This window comes from Bufo gargarizans, chromosome 8, assembly GCF_014858855.1.
Source record: "Bufo gargarizans isolate SCDJY-AF-19 chromosome 8, ASM1485885v1, whole genome shotgun sequence".
Lineage (NCBI taxonomy): Eukaryota > Metazoa > Chordata > Amphibia > Anura > Bufonidae > Bufo > Bufo gargarizans.
Window position 1 is genome coordinate 135,950,836 of NC_058087.1, and position 19,242 is coordinate 135,970,077.

At 44.2% G+C, this 19,242-nt stretch overlaps 1 protein-coding gene across 1 annotated transcript in view; it reads right to left on the bottom strand.

Moving 5' to 3' along the window:
- DNAH3 (dynein axonemal heavy chain 3) overlaps positions 1-19,242 on the bottom strand; it is a 373,397-nt gene that overhangs the window by 174,538 nt on the left and 179,617 nt on the right. Inside the window, exons 28-29 of the mRNA XM_044304498.1 lie at positions 2,766-2,882; positions 635-814 (exon numbers count right to left, since the gene is read on the bottom strand). Of these exons, the coding sequence (XP_044160433.1) occupies positions 635-814; positions 2,766-2,882 (297 nt within the window). The remainder of the gene's footprint in view (positions 1-634; positions 815-2,765; positions 2,883-19,242) is intronic.

The following is a 19,242-nucleotide window of genomic DNA, read 5'->3' on the forward strand; positions in this document are numbered from 1 at the left end:
AAATTACTAATTTTGTAAAATATCTATGTGTGGAGGTGTCCAATGTCTGTTTGGTTTAGCCACAAATACAGAAGCCTACCCTCATAGTTCTTGATGTACCTGTCAGATGTTATACTTATCCTATGTCTTTTAAACTCATGAGATTGTAATTGCTGTTCATGATTTTCTCCTTCTGACCATTTAGACATCAGTACAAATTCAGTTTGAGTCTTTAATAGGCTGAAGAAGTCTGACATTTTAGTAGACAACATTGAATTCATGGTAAATGTTATCTTTCTCTTTGTGTTTTGCGGCGGAGCGGTCTATCCTCTATTGGCTATATTTATAATAATGAAAGAACATTGAATATTCAATCCTAATACTAAATGAGTGATAATGAAGAAAGCTAAACAGAGCTATCCGTGCATCTGCGGCTCCCGCTGACTAGGCTTTCTGCTCTGGTGGAGCACATTTATCATAGTCACACCTGGTTATGTGCTGATCCTCAAAGGACTTTGGTCATTGGCAGAGACAAATCACATCTACTATGTGTTCAGCATTCAGCTTCATTCATGTCTCTCCGGATGAGTGTAATAAATAGCATCAGTCTGTGTTTATATCGCTTCCCAGATAAAGTAAAAAGTCATATACATACCGACTCTACCATAATGTCCTTCCAGGTGCTGTCCACGATACCAAATTTCCGCCCTTCTTCTGGCATTTGAGCTATTATGTCTTCAGAGCTAAATATGGGCTCCAGGTAGAGCCAAGTCGCCTGACACTTTAACCAGGAATCCAGAATATCTTGAATCAGGACCAGTGTCTGCTCCCACTCCTGCCATAGACAGAATTTTTGAAATACATGTATAGGGGTGACCTTAAAATAAAGTCCAGGAAATCCTCCCCCTTTAACCACCACATCAATCCATACAAACAAATCCCATGGACAATCTTTCACAAAAGGTTCCGATCCTTCTGGTATCGAAATATAACTGGTAGGGAATCTTTTGGTAAGGGTGCCTGAGAAAAAGTATGCCAAACCTCACCTCCTGAAGGCTAGAAACTGTCTCTCTGGTGTTTTCTGGAGCTGGTGAACCCATTCTGTAGGCTCCATCTCCAATTCTCACTTGTTCCTGAGGGTCGGACATTGTCTTGCACTTTTCTCCATTCTGTAGAAGAGCTATTCTGCCTTGGATAATCACTGATTCCTCAATCTATTTCACTGCCTTATACTTTGGCTTCTTCTCTCTTTGAGCAATCTTCCCTTTTGTCATCGGTTTCCTAAAAGGGCTTTTCCCATCTTAGTGATTGCATACAGCATAGAGAGTCCGAAGCACCCTATTTTAAGATTTCCCTTCACTGCGGTGCTCCCGGCCACCCAGCTGTGCAGGGAACTGCAGTTGATCCCACTCACTTGATAGTGGTCAGGGTTCCCCCATATAGGAACATACAATGAAGGGCATGCTAAGCCAGTGCTGTGACCCTTTCAATCTTATGATCAGTGGGTCTCCCAGAGGTCAGACCCCCACTGATAATAACGAGACAACATATCCTAGTGATAGCTCATCACTTTTTAAGATGAGAATAACTCTGTAAGTGAGTCTACTGAAAGCTTCCTCGCATTTTATTCCTTGACTTGTATCCACAACCAACACTAACCATGGACCTTTTTTTCTTATGTTAAAAATGATTCCTTGTCTCCTGCTCTGAAAATGTCACATCCAACTGATGGTGGGCAGCTAGTGTGACATGTTTGTTGTGTGAGGGGCTGGGTAAGGGACACTATTGAGAAGCGGGCAGAGCTTGATCATAGACAATACTGCAGGCCAAAACTGAATCTTAGTGCCAGGCGAATGAACGCTTAGCTAAGTCTGTGCATCCAGTGGTCACTCAATAGCTCTAGTGATGAACATGCACAAGACTTGAGCTGTGGTAACATTCACTTTAACTATTTCAAACTCAACCTTCATGCAACTCAAACTTTTCAGAATAAGCAGTCACATGTGTGTGTGTGTAACTGAGGAATAGCACTATATCTGTCCATTATAGGAACTGAATTCTGCATTTCTACCAGTTTTCCTCTCTGCAGGCTCCATCTCTAATTCTCAGTTGTCCCTGAGCCTGGATGGATGAAGGCTAGCTGCTATAATGTCTCCAAAACACTGCACACAGAAACTGCTTTGGACAGTGTGTAATCAGATCCTTCAGTGATCGGACAATTAATTTAGCAGGGAATTCAGGGTGAGTGAACAGTTTAGGAAAGGAGGGTAGAAGAGTGTTAAGTGGAGAAAGAAGCAAAATATCTTATTTTCACCTGTACTACTGATTCACGCAAAGTTGTAATAAACTTCTCTAACTTTGGAAAAATATATAATAATGCATTAGTTTTCCAAGCCCAGGCTAATAAGTCTGTAAACTGGATGATCAATCCTCCTACACTTGCCACTTTCTGTACCCAAAAGGAACGCTTCCTCCTGCATTACTTTAAATAACTCCTTTATATCATTACAATATCTTATTTGTATATTTTTGCACTAAACTTCTCTTACTTTGGCTAAGCTCTCACTCTCCTATAAACTCCCACTGCTTTACCACCTCCTGTACCCAGCCGTATTACACCTGTGGTGTAACTACCTGCCGGTAAACGATTTTAATCATTCTTTAATATGTTTATGTGCTGCAAATACAGATTGACTCATTAATCACTCATTCACAGACAACTAATTAAGACACATAATGTACTTGTAATAAAGGGTTAGCTCATAACTGCTGCAATTTCCTCTTACCCTGGCTTCCGCTTCAATTGGTTTAATGAATGGTGAACCACACATTGTTTGGGTTTTAATAATGTGGTCGTCAAGCAGTAATTGAATATCATCAACAGCGGACAGGATGCTTGTACTCTGTCAAAAAGAAAGGTTATATCAGCATGTATCTAATCACAAATGCGAGTAGGTATTTTGAGTACTGTACGTCATGTTCTCTTATATATCACAAGCTAAGAAAATAACATTTCCATTGTATGGCACGTGAAGGAAATTTGCAACATTGGTATGTGTTAACATTAAAGGGATCATACCGGAGTAGAAATATATGGCTACTTTCAAGTGTCAAACCTGTCCATGGGTTGTGTAAGGAACTGCTGATCAGCTGTGTGTGTTTTTTTGTGTTTGTTTTAATTTTTTTTATAAATACCCATGTTTCTCGCACACCAATGCCTTGCAGAACAGCTGGGGGAGACCGCCAACAAGCGGGAAAAAGAGCTCACCTTAAAGCAGGTCTCGCAGCTATACAAACTTCTATGGACTCTCTTACTGGTAAAATAGACAAAATTAAAGTAGATGTTGGTCTCGGGCAAGATCTTCAGAATCTCAGAGACTGTGTCACCCATGCTGAAGATCGTATCTCAGCCCTGGACGACAGCACGGCCCCCATGACTTTCACATTACAGGATCTATCCCACAAAGCTGAGCTCTGGAGCCAAAAGGCCGATGATTTAGAGAATGGCCCAGGCGGAATATTTTGCGTATTATTGGCCTGCCTGAGAGAACAGAAGGCCAAATGCCAGATTAATTCTTGGAAAAATGACTGCGAGATTTATTCCCTGATGCCCCCTTCTCCAGGGCCTTTATTGTAGAACAGGCTCATATATTTCCTGCAAAACCTCCCATTTCGGGGACCCCTCCCAGGCCCTTCTTGGCTCGTTTACTTAACTACAGAGACTAGGACACCATGCTACAATCTGCTCGTCAACTTGGAGAAATTAAGTTTGACAACACATCAGTATCCTTCTTTCCAGATTTCTCTGAATTACACAAACATTGGGCCACCTTCGTCAGTGTCAAGCGCCGCTTGAGGGAGTTCCAGATCTCATATTCCTGGTTGTCTACCTCAAGGAGATGATCGTCTTATCCTGTAAGACTGTTCCTACTGTCTATGACCTGATGTTTGTTGTTGTTTTTTTGCTCCATGTATTCTCCTATCTCCTGGGCTACTAGACATTGTCTTCAATTTTCTCCATATATTGTAGCCCACTTGGAAGTGCATGGACTGTATGCTATTCTGTCCCTATTAGGACCCTTTCACACAGTCGAGATTTCCGCGCGGGTGCAATGCGTGAGGTGAACACATTGCACCCGCACTGAATCCGGACTTATTCACTTCAATAGGGCTGTGCACATGAGCGGTGATTTTCACGCATCACTTGTGTGTTGCGTGAAAAAAGCAAGCATCCGCAAGCAAGTGCGGATGCGGTGCGATTTTCATGCATGGTTGCTAGGAGACGATCGGGATGGGGACCCGATCATTATTATTTTCCCTTATAACATGGTTATAAGGGAAAATAATAGCAACACTGAATACAGAATGCATAGAACAATAGGGCTGGAGGGGTTAAAAAAAAAATAATAAAAAATTTAACTCACCTTAATCCACTTATTCGCGCAGCCCGGCTTCTCTTCTGTCTTCTTCTTTGCTGTGCACAGGAAAAGGACCTATGGTGACGTCACTACGCACATCACATGGTCCGTCACATGATCCATCACCATGGTAAAAGATCATGTGATGGACCATGTGATGAGCACAGTGACGTCATCAAAGGTCCTATTCCTCAAAGAAGAAGACAGAAGAGATGCCGGCTGCGCGAACAAGTGGATTAAGGCGAGTTAAAAAATAATAATAATTTAACCCCTCCAGTCCTATTGTACTATGCATTCTGTATTAGGAATGCTATTATTTTCCCTTATAACCATGTTATAAGGGAAAATAATACAATCTACACAACCTTGAACCCAAACCTGAACTTCTGTGAAGAAGTTCGGGTCTGGGTACCATATTCAGTTTTTTATCACGCGCGTGCAAAACACATTGCACCCGCGCGATAAAAACTGAACAACGGAACACAATCGCAGTCAAAACTGACTGCAATTGGGTACCTACTCACACGGGTTTGCTGCAACGTATCCGGACATGCTTGTCTGCAAGGGGCCTTACAGTTTCCCAGTCATGCAACGCCTAGTTTTCTGTTAGATGTATTGTGTTGACGCCTATATAGGCCTTCTTATAGTCTGTGAGGCTAAGTCTCTATTGTTGCAACACAGACTTCCCCTATATTAATTTGCCACTTTTCACATTTTGGAGTATTGATCTTTGATTTTACCTTTGTGGAGGATCGATACCACCTCAGATTGTTATTGTTTGTATAGTTTGGTTCTTTACCTGAATGTTGCTTATACCCACAGGCTTAATTCAGTACACATGAAATCCTTTCCAAAGGCGGTGAGCACCATGGTGTTACTAGTAATATAAGGGTTTTATCCTACTTATTCTGACATTTAACAATAGTCATACCTAACTTCACATATCTTTTTTGGAAAGTGAGAGACCTGGGGTCCCCCCTTAAAAGGTCTATGGTGTTCTCTGCACTTTGTTCTAAAAGATCCCATATAGTTTGTCTCCAAGAAACGCATCTGGTCCCCTCCACCATGGACCGCCTCAAAAAGTCATGAGCTCAAACGCTATATCAAACCTTACATACCTCCTTTTCTAGAGGAGTATCGCTTCTCATCCATAACTCTCTAAATTGGAAACCCGAATGTGTTAAGATAGACCTTGAGGGACGCTTGGTCTTTGCTAAGGCAAAGATAATCGGTATACCATATATTCTTCTATGTATTTATAACCCCCCACCTGCCTCTCTGGTTGTTATTAATGAAGGAATATTATTTGCTGCAGCACATCCAGAAGCAGAAGTCTTCTGCATGGGAGACTTTAACCTCCTCATGGACCCTCCCCTTGATCAATACGGTGTTCAGACCTGTCTCGATTAGTGGGGGTATTGACAGAGGTGCAGTGGATAGATTTATGGAGACTGAAACACCCGAATCTCTGTGCATATTCATGTCATGCGGCCCACCGCCACTTACTTAGCCAGATAGATTATATGTTTGGGTCCCTCTCAACACGTACTAGAATAGGTGAGACCGGGAGGAATATCAGACCATTCCCTATTGTGGCTATTGTTACAGTCTTCCACCCCTACCCCACAGAAGTGCTGGCGGATTTAACCCTTCTGGATAACCCTATTTGGGACTTCAGATTACATACCTGATGAGCTTCAATTATTCATTGATATCTACTTATTAGTATGGGAGGCATCCAAGTCCTACCTCCGTGGGTGCCTTAAATCTTTTATATCATATACTAGCAGACGGACCCGACTTCGGACAGGTATATTTAATCTCTTTAATTTCTTGTTTCCATGTGTTGTAAAAAGATATCAACAGTATCCCCCATAACAGTGACCTCTACAGTACCCGCCCTTTTAACAATGACCTCCACAGTGCTTGCCCATTTAACAGTGATCGCCACAGTGCCCGCCCCTTTAACAGTGATCTCCACAGTGCCCACCCATTTAACAATGACCTCCACAGTGGCTGCCCCTTTAACATTGACCTCCACAGTGGCCGCCCGTTTAACAGTGACTTCCACAGTTCCCGCCCCTTAAACATTGACCACCCCTTTAATAGTGACCTTCATAGTACCCGCCCCTTGAACAGTGACCTCCACAGTGCCCGCCCCTTTAACATTGACCACCCCTTTAACAGTGAACTCCACAGCGGCCGTCCGTTTGATAGTGGTCCCTTCCCCCCATGCATGTAGCAGTGTAGTTGTGCCATCATACGTCATATGACTGAATATTTAAGGACCTGCGAACTGCTAAAACCTGTGATCGGTTGTTATGGCAACCTGTAGTAGGACCTGTGAGCTTCTATTGGCTAATAAGGGACATGTGACCGTGTAAATGGCAGTTCGGATGTAAGTGAAAGGCTTGCTGGCTTCTATTGGCTAATGCAGGTAATTTTTTGGGAATATCTCAGGAACTTTAAGTCCTAGAGAGCTGTGACCCGGTCTAAAACCTTCCCGGACACCTGATGTACCGGTGTGTCAAATTTGGTGACTATCGGTCCAGTCGTTTGGTCGTGCATAAAGAACGTCCAGACAGACAGAAACTCATTTTTATATATATATATATAAGAGATTAAAAAATCTTCGGTGAGGGAAGAGGAAGAGCTGGGAAGGCGATGCCTTTATAGAGAATCCTACTGAAAATAATAAATCTCAGTGTCTTATGGTGGGAGACCAGTACTTACATCTCCTAACAGAAAAGGCACAGGGGTGTTTATTCTTTACTAAACAGGTTTTTTTGAGCACGGTAATCAATCAGCTAAATTATTGGCCCATAATGTACGACAATATTCGACAAATACACCAGTGCTCAAACTCAAATCTATAGATATCCGGGTTCTAACCAGTCTTTCTGATATCTTGGGGTGTTTCCGACAGTTCTATAGTGACCTACTGTAAATAGATCAAGAGCAGACTCTGACCCGGGGACCCTAAGCGATTATCTCAATGGTATACAGTTCCCTGCTCTGCTGTCTAGTCATAGAGACCTCCTGGACTCTCATATTTCTCTCAGTGAAATTACCTCTGCCATCTGTCAGATTAAAAAGGTAAGTCAGTCTTCCCATAGTAGTTTATGTTCAGTACAAAGACATCATTGGTCCCCACTTGCTATCCCTGTATCACCGGATCTTTGACCAAGAATGTCTTCCAAATTCCTTGAACAACTCCACCATCATTTTTTGTTTGTTTGTATGTATGCTGATGTTATGGTACTACTTCTCTCAGAACCTAAAAATTCCATGCCATACGCTGCTTCGATTATAGACACATCTGGTAGGTTCTTTGGACTCTTAAATCAACTGGTAGAAATCCTTTCTCATGCCTCTCCGTTGGACTGGTTGGCATATTGGAGAGGAGCTTTGCCATCGCGCCATAGTCTCCCAATTTAAAATACCTAGGAATGCATATTACAAGAGATAGTTTCCAATCCTATTCACTTAATATCGAGCCCTTACTGACCTATCTCAGGTTCAAGACGAAAGTATGGAGCACTTTGCCATTGTCTGTGGCAGGACGGATTAACCTCCTGAAAATGATCGCCCTTCCTAAGCTTTTGTATATTCTGGACCATATAGATATTGTAGTACTGCGGAGGTTCTTTAATGCTACGGATTTTCTGGTGTCCCCCTTTTATCTGGGGTAACAGACCTAAACTCCGTTTGAGCATTTTACAGAGACTAAGGGATATGTGGGGAGCTGCCCTGCCCAATTTCCAACTGTATTAGCTGGACAACTACAGTATACAAAATCACGGATGGGTGATAGACCCCTGCCTAATAGTGAGCATTACCTTCAACACGAACTATCTGAAAACTCTCTGTGGGCAGTTCCAAAATACCCCAATGTTTTTCAAGGTCAATAATTACCTTTGCATAGACTGGCCGCACATGTATGGGCCTTTGGCAAGAGGTTATTACAATTTGATGCAATTCCTGCCAAGACTCCCTTGTGGCAAAATGGCTAATTGGCACAGCTCAGGTCCTTCCCAGATTCCGAGTTTTGGGTGGGATATGGTATCACAGCCCTATCTCACCTTTATCATAATAATAACCTCCTGTCATTTGAAGAAATCCAGGTTATGTAGCTTATTCCACGTACTGGTTTCTATTATTACCTGCAGCTCAGCTCTATCAACGCAATTCCCCTCTCCCGACTTACTTATTCCCCTCTCCCGCAATTCCCTTCTCCTCCCACCCACTTATAGGCATCCTTAGAAAACAAGGTCCTAAAGGTCTCATCTATTTTGTGTACACACATCTTTTGAAAACTAAACTGCTTGGGTTCACAACTGTGCATACTACATCAATGTTACTTAATGCCAGTTCGGTTGTTTAGGATGGGTAGGATTCCCAGTGACAGAAATGTTTAACCCCAGATGTGGATTTTATGCATCTCATGTGGTATTGTCCGGAGCTGCAGACCTTCTGGAATACAGTAATTAATTTGTTCTTGGTGGTGCTGGGACGCCCTGTTCCTCTCACCCTGGGATGTGTCTTTTGGGAATCATGGAGGAAGGACAGTGGCCCCATCATATGAGGCTTTTATTACATAAAGTGCCATTTCTGGCTCATAAATCATTGGCATTACAGTGGATGCCTAGATGCCCCCCCCCCCCCCTGTTCTTTAGTGAAGCAATTTAGTAAATACTTTTATCTCCTATAAGAGGATTGTGTATAAAAACTGAAATCATATGTCCACATTCCATAAAGTTTAATTCATTTCAATGGGGCCGCAAAAGATGCGGAGAGCACACTGTGTGCTCTCCGCATCCATAGTTCCGTTCCGTGGCCCCACAGAAAATATAGAGCATGTCCTATTCTTGTCCGCAATCACAGACAAGGATGGGCATTTCTGTATAGGGCTGGCCCTATGCGGTCCACAAAATATGGATCCGCAATTTGCAGACCGCAAAACACTTACGTTCATCTGAATGTAGCCTTAGACAACTCTCACACACTGCGGGCCCCCTGGAAGAAGTGTTGTACTTCCTACGCTCGCAAGACTCCTTAGGGGCCACGTGAAACCTGTATAGTATGGAGGATTGTGTTCAAATGTCTTATTAATGTGCTGTAGTGTCTCTGGCTGCGGAATCTACATATATTCCAATGTTATTTCGACATTCCAATGTATTAACTGCCGTCTGTCTCGGAGGTGCTGCCCGGAGGGTCTGTATTCTGGACAAATTGTGTATGCCCAATTTCTTCTATGTTATTCTTCAATAACACGAGTTTAAAAAAAAAAAGTACCTATGTTTTTCCGATGTTTGTCCCAGCCCAGTGGCGTAACTAGAGTGTTATGGGCCCCAGTGCAAACTTTGGATCGGGGCCCCCCCCCCCCCCCCCATTTATACAAAGAAGCGGCAGAATTTCTTACTAAGGGCTCTTTCCCGTGCGGCTAGTCCGCTGCGTGAATGAGAGCCAAGCCCCATTCCGGACAGCAGAGACAGCTCCGTGCCTCTCTGTGACCTTTTTACTACAAAATCACAATGAGATAAAGTTGTCACCGTGATTTTGTAGCAAAACGATCACAGAGAGGCAAAGAGCATTATCAGTCATGTTACTGCTCCGTGTCTCTGCTGTCCGGAGCGGGGCTTGGCTTTCTTTCACACAGCAGTTTAGCCACACGGGATCCGCTCGTGTTAAAGAGCCCTAAGCCCAATGCATGGCTACACTCACCCAGTCCTAATAAAATCTGGTCCTACCTCATCCAGGGTGTCTCTGGCGTCGGCGTGATGTCCGCTGGATCCAGAACAAGGTTCCTGTGGTGATAGAGAAAAAAAGAATAATCACATAAGGAAGGGATGGTGACTGCCCCTATGAAACTACCAGCAGGGGGCGCTGTGCTGGCCTGGTAGACTGAGCTATGCCAATGTATAGCAGGGTAATTTAGGACATTTCCCCTAAGTGCAACCACACAGTACTAATGTCTACATTGTGGCCCCTCACAGTACTAATGCCCACCTTGTGGCCTTTCACAGTAATTAAGCCCACCTTGTGGTCCCTTCACAAAAGTTATGTCCTTCTTGTGGCCCCTCACAGCAGTTATGCCTACCTTTGTTCCTGTCACAGTAGTTATGCCCAGATATGTGTCCCTCACAGTAGTTATGCCAAATATGTGCCCCCTCACAGTAGTTATGCCAAATATGTGCCCCCTCATGGTATTTATGCCAGATATGTGCCCCCTCAAAGTAGTTATGCCCAGATAAGTTCCCCCTCACAGTGGATATGCCCAGATATGTGCCCGCTCACAGGGGTTTGCCCAGATATGTGCCCGCTCACAGTGGTTATGCCCAGATATGTGCCCCTCACAGTGGATATGGCCAGATATGTTACCCCTCACAGTAGTTATGCCAGATTATGTGCCCCTCACAGTAGTTATGACCAGATATGTGCCCCCCTACAGTGGTTATGCCAGATTATGTGCCCCTCACATTAAATATGCCCACATATGTGCCCCTCACAGTGGTTATGCTAGATTATGTGCCCCCCTCACAGTAGTTGATATATGTGCCCCCTCATAGTTATGCCTTTATATGTGCCCCCCTCACAGTAGTTATGACATATTAGGTGCCCCCTCAGTAGAGATGCCCACTTTTGTGCCCCCTCACTCTAGTTGTGCCCATCAACCCCCTTCCCCTTTGCCCCCAGTCTGCAGTGTTAGGAAAAGAAAATAAAAAAACACATACTTACCCTCTTCCCTGGTGTTGCGCTGCCACACTCACATGGCACTGCTGGCTGTGCTGAAGGCAGTTTCCCGGGCCTTCAGAGCTCCTCCCACAGCCAGCAGCGCCTGCTTCACTGATGATCTGGATACAGCCTGGCAGTGACAAGAAATGCCGGGCGGACTGTATGTGAGTGAGTGAGTGCGCGCGTCCCCCCTCTTCCTCCTCCCCCCCTCTGCGCAAACCTCCCCCACCTTGCTTCATATTAAACATGCATAGGCGTGCGCAGCCTATTGCATTAGGGTGTGCACCATAAAGTACAAACACACACGCCCGTGTATATATATATATATATATATATATATATATATATATTATATACATACACACACACAGGCCAGGCCTCAGCCTAGCGTTGCTGTGACTCGCCTCTGCGCAGTGGCGACTCTAGGAACAATATATAGGGGGCACAGTCAAAACTGGGGGGGGGGGCACTAATAATTTTCACCACTTAATCATACCACTGAAAAAAACAAAATAAGTATATATAAATAAGATTACAAAATACGAGTATTGCTGTACGCAGAGATACCTTTTTATTGTACCAACCTAATACTTAAAAGACAAGCTTTCAAGAGTTTTGCTTTCTTCCTCAGTATGGCTTCAGACCTGAGAAAGAGAGAAACACTCTCCAAAACTTTTCTTTATAGTTTAAAGCAGTTTCAGCACTATAATAAAATAATTTACTTACAAAAAAAGCTATTCAGTCGTCTGCTGCGCCGTCCTCTGCTTCCTTCCGCGGATCTTCCCCTCCTTTCAGTCTCTCCTCAGTGCGCAGGTGCACTGTTATGGGGGATCTGTGGATGGCACACTGTTATGGGGGGGATCTGTGGATGGCACACTGTTATGGGGGGATCTGTGGATGACGCACTGTTATGGGGGGGATCTGTGGATGACGCACTGTTATGGGGGGATCTGTGGATGACGCACTGTTATGGGGGATCTGTGGATGGCACACTGTTATGGGGGGATCTGTGGATGACGCACTGTTATGGGGGGGATCTGTGGATGACGCACTGTTATGGGGGGGATCTGTGGATGACGCACTGTTATGGGGGGGATCTGTGGATGACGCACTGTTATGGGGGGGATCTGTGGATGACGCACTGTTATGGGGGGATCTGTGGATGACGCACTGTTATGGGAGGATCTGTGGATGACGCACTGTTATGGGAGGATCTGTGGATGACGCACTGTTATGGGAGGATCTGTGGATGACGCACTGTTATGGGAGGATCTGTGGATGACGCACTGTTATGGGAGGATCTGTGGATGACGCACTGTTATGGGAGGATCTGTGGATGACGCACTGTTATGGGAGGATCTGTGGATGGCACACTGTTATGGGGGATCTGTGGATGGCACACTGTTATGGGGGATCTGTGGATGGCACACTGTTATGGGGGATCTGTGGATGGCACACTGTTATGGAGGACCTGTTGATGATATATGACTGAGAAGGGCTATCAGGGGACATTATACAGGTGGTAATATAACTGAGGGGTATCAGGGTAAATAATACAGGGGGTAATATAACTAAGGGTTATCAGGGTACATTATACAGGGGTAATATAACTGAGGAGGGCTATCAAGGAGATTATACACAGGTATAATGTCCCCTGATAGCCCTCCTCAGTTATATTACCCGTGTATAATAATATCCCCTGATACCCCTTAGTTATATTACCCCCTGTATTATTTACCCTGATACCCCTCAGTTATATTACCCCCTGTATAATGTCCCCTGATAGCCCTTAGTTATATTCCCCCTGTATAATAATGTATAATTTAACCTGATACCCCTCAGTTATATTATATAACTGAGGGGTATCATGGTACGTTATACTGGGGTAATATAACTGAGGGGTAGCTATCAGGGTACATTATACAGTGGTAATATAACTGAGGAGGGCTATCAAGACATAATACAGGGGTGAGGGGTAAGATAAGTTATATTACCCCTGTATAATGCCTGATAGTAGCCTAGCCCTCCTCAGTTATATTACCCCTCATGTTACCCTGATAACCCTAGTTATATTGCCCCCTGTATAATTTACCCTGATACCACTCAGATATATTATATAACTGAGGGGTATCAGGGTAATACAGGGGACAATAGAGAAGGCATAGCACTGTGGGACAGGGGGGTACAATGGAACATACTTATTTTTTATATGCCCTCACCTCACCAGCTAGCAGGCGCGCGAGGCTCAGGCACACAGATGCAGCGTGACGTGACGTCAACTCCTCCTGCGCCGCACAGCATGACCCGTACTGCTCCCTCTCTGCGTCAGCTGGGTCCAGGACTCCGCCCCCCTATGTGAATACTAGCCGCCGCCCGCCGGCAGCTCACAGCCAGGTATTGTAGATTAATTTATGTGCGGTGGGCGGCGGCAGCCAGCATAACAGACAGGGGACTAGGGCAGTGAGCACGGAGGTGACGAACCTATTAGGGTGTGCCCAGGCACACCCGGCACACGCCTATGTAAACATGTAATGGAGCGCCCTGATGGGGGCCCGGCATTGTCACTGTACTTCATGCTGGGCCCCGTCACAGCGCTTCATTACATGTTAGTACAGCGGGCCCCTCCCCCCGCCGGGCCCGGTCGCAGTCGCACTCCCTGCGACCGCGATCGTTACGCCCCTGTCCCAGCCAGATAATCTTCTAGATTTCTTAAAATGAAGCGTTCAGTTTTTCTAACCCCTTCCACCGAGAACCTACATGTGGCCAAACATTTCCTGTGCAGTGCCTGCTACAAAGGAAATAGAGCATTTTGTGGCACCTATTATTGCATCCACTCTGCAGGGTCTCTCTGCTATGGCAAAAATTAGATTTGTCTGAGAGTCGATAGTAATCTACTGTATATTCGGCTGGGCAAAACGTAAAGCAAAAAAAAAAAAAAACTCACCTGTTCAAAGTTTTCTAGGTTTACAGCAAAGCTCCCACCGCTTCTGTTCCCCGCTGGACCAGAAGTTTGATGTCCCTTCAACATACAAATCACCACTGTGGGGCAATCAAAGGCCTCATCGGTCACATGCTGTTTAGTCCATTGATTAGTCCACAGTGGTGATGTGCTATTGACAAGACTTCACACTTTCGTCCAGCGGGGGGATCGGAAGCGGTGGAGACGAGAGCTTTAAACTGTCCCTGGCCCCACTGAAATTACTTTCTACTTTCGGATAAACCCTTTGAGGTTGCACACTATAAAAGTGTGTATCGACAAAACTTTTGCTACATTTTAAGGATCAAGCATTAGAGTTAAATTATTGGTGCATACCGATTCCTCTGGAGCGTCACTCCATCAGTCTACATGAGCAGCTGCACACTTTGGCACGTGCTGCAATGACATCTGCACAGCGATGAACTGGGAGCAAATAAATAATGAATCGCTCGGGCAGAGTTGTACTTGTGATTTCTCTGCAGAACTGGTAATTCCGCCCTCAGATGTGCCTTGTTGGCAATGATCCTACAGTTTAGTAGGTTAAATAATAGGCAAGAAAAGAGCTGATGACATCAGATGTCCTAATACATACTGTGTAATGAATCATTTACAATGTAGCTGGTTCTACTTACAGAATTGGCTATGTTCGCATGGGGGATTTTCACACTTTTTTTCCATTTCAGTGCAGTGGACCTATTCACAGTATAGGCTACTTTCATATTTGCAGCAGAGTGATCCGGCAGGCAGTTCTAAAATAGTTCTATTGTTCTAAATGTTCCAGAATGCGGACCCATTCACAGAGAATGCTATCAATCACTGATAACAGCTCCCCCGTGTACATCTATCAGGGACTGACAGTTATCTCTGTATACACACTTACACAGAGAATGCTATCAATCACTGATAACACCTCCCCCGTGTACAGCTATTGGGGACTGACAGCTATCTATATATACACACTTACACAGAGAATGCTATCAATCACTGACAACACTTTTCCATGTACAGTGAAGTCAGAAATAGCAGAGATTTAAATGAATACATTTCAAGTTTTATTGAATTTTTTCCCACCAAAATATACAATACATTCGGAAAGTTCTCAGACCCTTTTATTTTTTTCACATTTTGTTATGTTGTGGCCTTGTGCGAAAATAATAAAAAAAAAATAAAAAAAAAGTTTTCCCCCATCAATCTGCACAAAGTTCCCAAGAGCACAGTGACCTCCATAATTATTAAATGGACAAAGTTTGGAACAACCAGAACTCTTTCTAGAGCTAGAAGCCCCTCTAAACTAAGTAATTGGGGAGAAGTGCCTTGGTAAGAGAGATGACCAAGAACCCAGTGGTCACTGTGACTGAGCTCCAAAGATCCTGTGTGCGGATGGGAGAAACTTCCAGAAGGTCAACCATCACAGCAGCATGCCTTCAATCTGGGCTCAGACTGTGAGAAACAAGATTCCCTGGTTTGATGAAACCAAGATTGTACTTTTTGGCCTCAATTCTAAGCATCATGTCTGGAGGAGACCAGGCACTGCTCATCACCTGCCCAATACCATGCCTACAGTGAAGCATGGAGGTGTCAGCATCATACTGTGGGGGTGCTTTTCAGAGGCTGGGACAGGTAGACTGGTCAGAGTTGAGGGAAAGCTGAATGAAGCAAAGTACAGAGATAGTCTAAATGGAAACCTGTTCCAGAGTGCTCTGAACCTCAAACTGGACCGAAAGTTTGACCTTACAACAAGACAATGGCTCTAAGCACACAGCCAAGACAATACAGGAGTGGCTTAAAGGGAACCTGTCACCTGGATTTTGTGTATAGAGCTGAGGACATGGGTTGCTAGATGGCCACTAGCACATTCGTAATACCCAGTCCCCATAGCTCTGTGTGCTTTTATTGTGTCAAAAAAACAATTTGATACACATGCAAATTAACCTGAGATGAGTCCTGTACATGAGATGAGTCAGGGACAGGACTCATCTCAGGGTAATTTGCATATGTATAAAATCGTTTTTTTTTGACACAATAAAAGCACACAGAGCTATGGGGACTGGGTATTGCGGATGTGCTAGCGACCATCTAGCAACCCATGTCCTCAGCTCTATACCCAAATTACCGGTGACAGGTTCCCTTTAAGGACACTTCTGTGAATGTCCTTGAGTGGCCCAGCCAGAGCCCTGACCTGAACCCAATAGAACATCTGTGGAGAGACCTGAAAATGTCCAACCCGATAGAGCTTGAGTGGATCTGCATAAGGCTACTTTCACACTAGCGGCAGCCTTCTCCAGCAGGCTGTTCCGGTGATTGAACAGCCTGTCGGATCCGTGTTGCCGCTAATGCAAGCGTGCAACCGGAGGTTCGCTCTGGCCATAATGCCTATAATGGGGGTGGGCCGGATTTCCGGCGGCAGCAGAGCAAACATGCCGAGAGGCGGCCGGAATAAAACTACGACATGTCTCTGCCAAATGTGCTTTAACCAAGTCCTGAGTAAGGCTGGGTTCACACGGGCGTTGCGGGAAAATGCGTGATTTTTGCTCCTGGTCAAAGAAGAAGACAGAAGAGAAGCCGGACTGTGTGAAAAAGAGGATGAGGCGAGTTAAAAAATATTTTTTTAACCCCTCCATCCCAATTTTACTAAGCATTCTGTATTAAGAATGCTATTATTTTCCCTTATAACCATGTTATAAGGGGAAAATAATAAAGATCGGGTCCCCATCCCGATTATCTCCTAGCAACCATGCATGAAAATCGCGCCGCATCCGCACTTGCTTGCAGATGCTTGCGATTTTCACGCAGCCCTATTCACTTCTATGGGGCCGTGAAAAATGCACAATATAGAGCATGCTGCGATTTTTACGCAACGCACAAGTGATGCGTGAAAATCACCGCTCATGTGCACAGCCCCATAGAAATGAACAGGTCCGGATTCAGTGCGGGTGCAATGCGTTCACCTCACATTCTGTGTTCAGTTTCTCATTAAGGGGTATTGAATGCAGAATGATCGGAACTAACTGGATTTTCTTTTAAGCTGCAACATAACAAAATGTGAAAAAGTGAAAGGGTCTAAAGACCAAATGCACTGTTTATCAATCTGCTCAGCTCCTTCTGCTCTATAATATGCTGCCTGCAGATTGTACTGATTTGGTGGTGACAGGTCCTCTCTCCGTAGTTATGTCTGCTAAATCTCCGTTGTGACTGGCACCCTCTTGCTTGTCTTTTAATAAACCTGCCCTGGAGACTGATTTCCTTTAATTAAATGGGATGTCCAGATTAGAATCCCCATTTTCAAATACTTGATTATTGATTCTGAGTTACTAGGGGGAGTTTCCCATTGAGGTCCCTCACCTATGAGCTAGAGCAGAGCATGGCTATAAAGAATGACACTCAGCAGGAGCGTAGCTATAGCGGAAGCAGGGAAAGCAACTCCTACGGGGCCCGAACTCAGGAGGAGGACTGAAAGATGTTATGGTCAGGGCACCCTCAACAGTATTATACAATGACGGTATATACAGTGACATGACATACAGGATACGTGAAGGAAATGGACGGAGCAGCTGCCCGGCCTGGTCTGAGAAAGCTATTTAATTAGCCACAGGATTGAAGGTAGTATGGGATGAGAGGGTTTATGTGGGTGCCCCATTTAAATATCTGCTGTGGGGCCCAGTCAGTTTCTAGTTACGCCACTGACACTCGGGAGGCTCCAGTCAATCTGTGCACTACAGGCCATTGATTTAAATGAGGACAGTGTAATGCCTAATTTCTCCATTGGTAGCGCTACAGGAGAATGGGGTATAGGCTCCCCATCCGATAACCAGTGATTGTCAGGGGTCCCAGCAGGGGCATATCTTTCGATAAGCTTATTCTTCAAACAAAAAGTATTTATCCAAAGCGGAGAAGTCCTTTCAGGGGCCAAATTAAAATATAAAAAACTAAATTGTAATGGACTGTAACTAATGTATGGTTAAAGAGGTATTGCCATTCTACCAAGTTATTCTTTATCCACAGGATAGGTGATAACTATTAGATCGGCGTGGGTCCTACCCCTGGGACTTTGATTACTCGTACCCCTTGGGGCAACTCGAAATGTACAGAGCGTGAGGTCAGAACTCCTATAGAGATTAATAGAGCGGTAATGTGCATGCAGTATGGGCACACTGGGCATTTCGGGGGTCCCGTTTTCATAATCGGTGGGGTTCTCAGTGGCAGGACGCCCACAGATATAATAGTTATCCCCTATCCTGTGGATAGAGAATAACTTGTCACAACCAGAAGTATTGAGTATTAACTACTGAAAAACCTTGAGGGTTGTCATAATAAATGCACATTTACAGAACTGACCTAACTCTGGAAATATAGTCAATGATACTACACTGTATTTTCTTTCATACACGCATTCATTGTTTTTTTTTTGAACCACAGCAGAACTTGCCATTCATTATTTTTCCCGTACTGAGTCAGATGTTGGCTTTCTGTTTTAACGCTGCTCCTTAAGACCCACTAAACAAAGCAAAGTGCCATTTTCTTTTCTCTAATTCCTCAATCAAAGCACAGAGATCAAGGGTATTATCCACAAGTGTCAGTGTGCTAAACAACAAACAGTGCTTGAAATCATCGAAGATTAGGGATATAAGATCTCAAAACCCAGTTATTAAAAATGTGTGCGATGTGCGGTCAGCAGAAGAGAGACCTTTCCGGAAAGAATGCATTGTGTACTGAGCACTAGCGCAAAGCCAAACACTATGGCGGTAAACAAAATCTAACAAGAATTTTATGGATCACGGCCTTGTGGATGAAGGGAAATGGCAAAACGTGGCTCATCCATCATGAAATCATACTTTTAGACAATTGACATGTTTTTTAGAAACTTGACTAGAACAACTCTAGCTACCAAAAGCTAAATCGTAACTTTTAAGTAAAACCATAGATAAAATACAGCTACAATAATTAATCCATGAATCAAATCCGGCGTCACTTACTACTGGACAACACTATGCCAAGTCAAACCAGAAGTGCTGTCATACTAAAAGCCATCTTATCGGTATTGAAGAATAACAATGATAGTTATCTAAGGGTTGATTCATCCAGGAGACCTAAAACCAAAATGGATGGGATGGGGAAGTTCATCCCCTAGTGTAT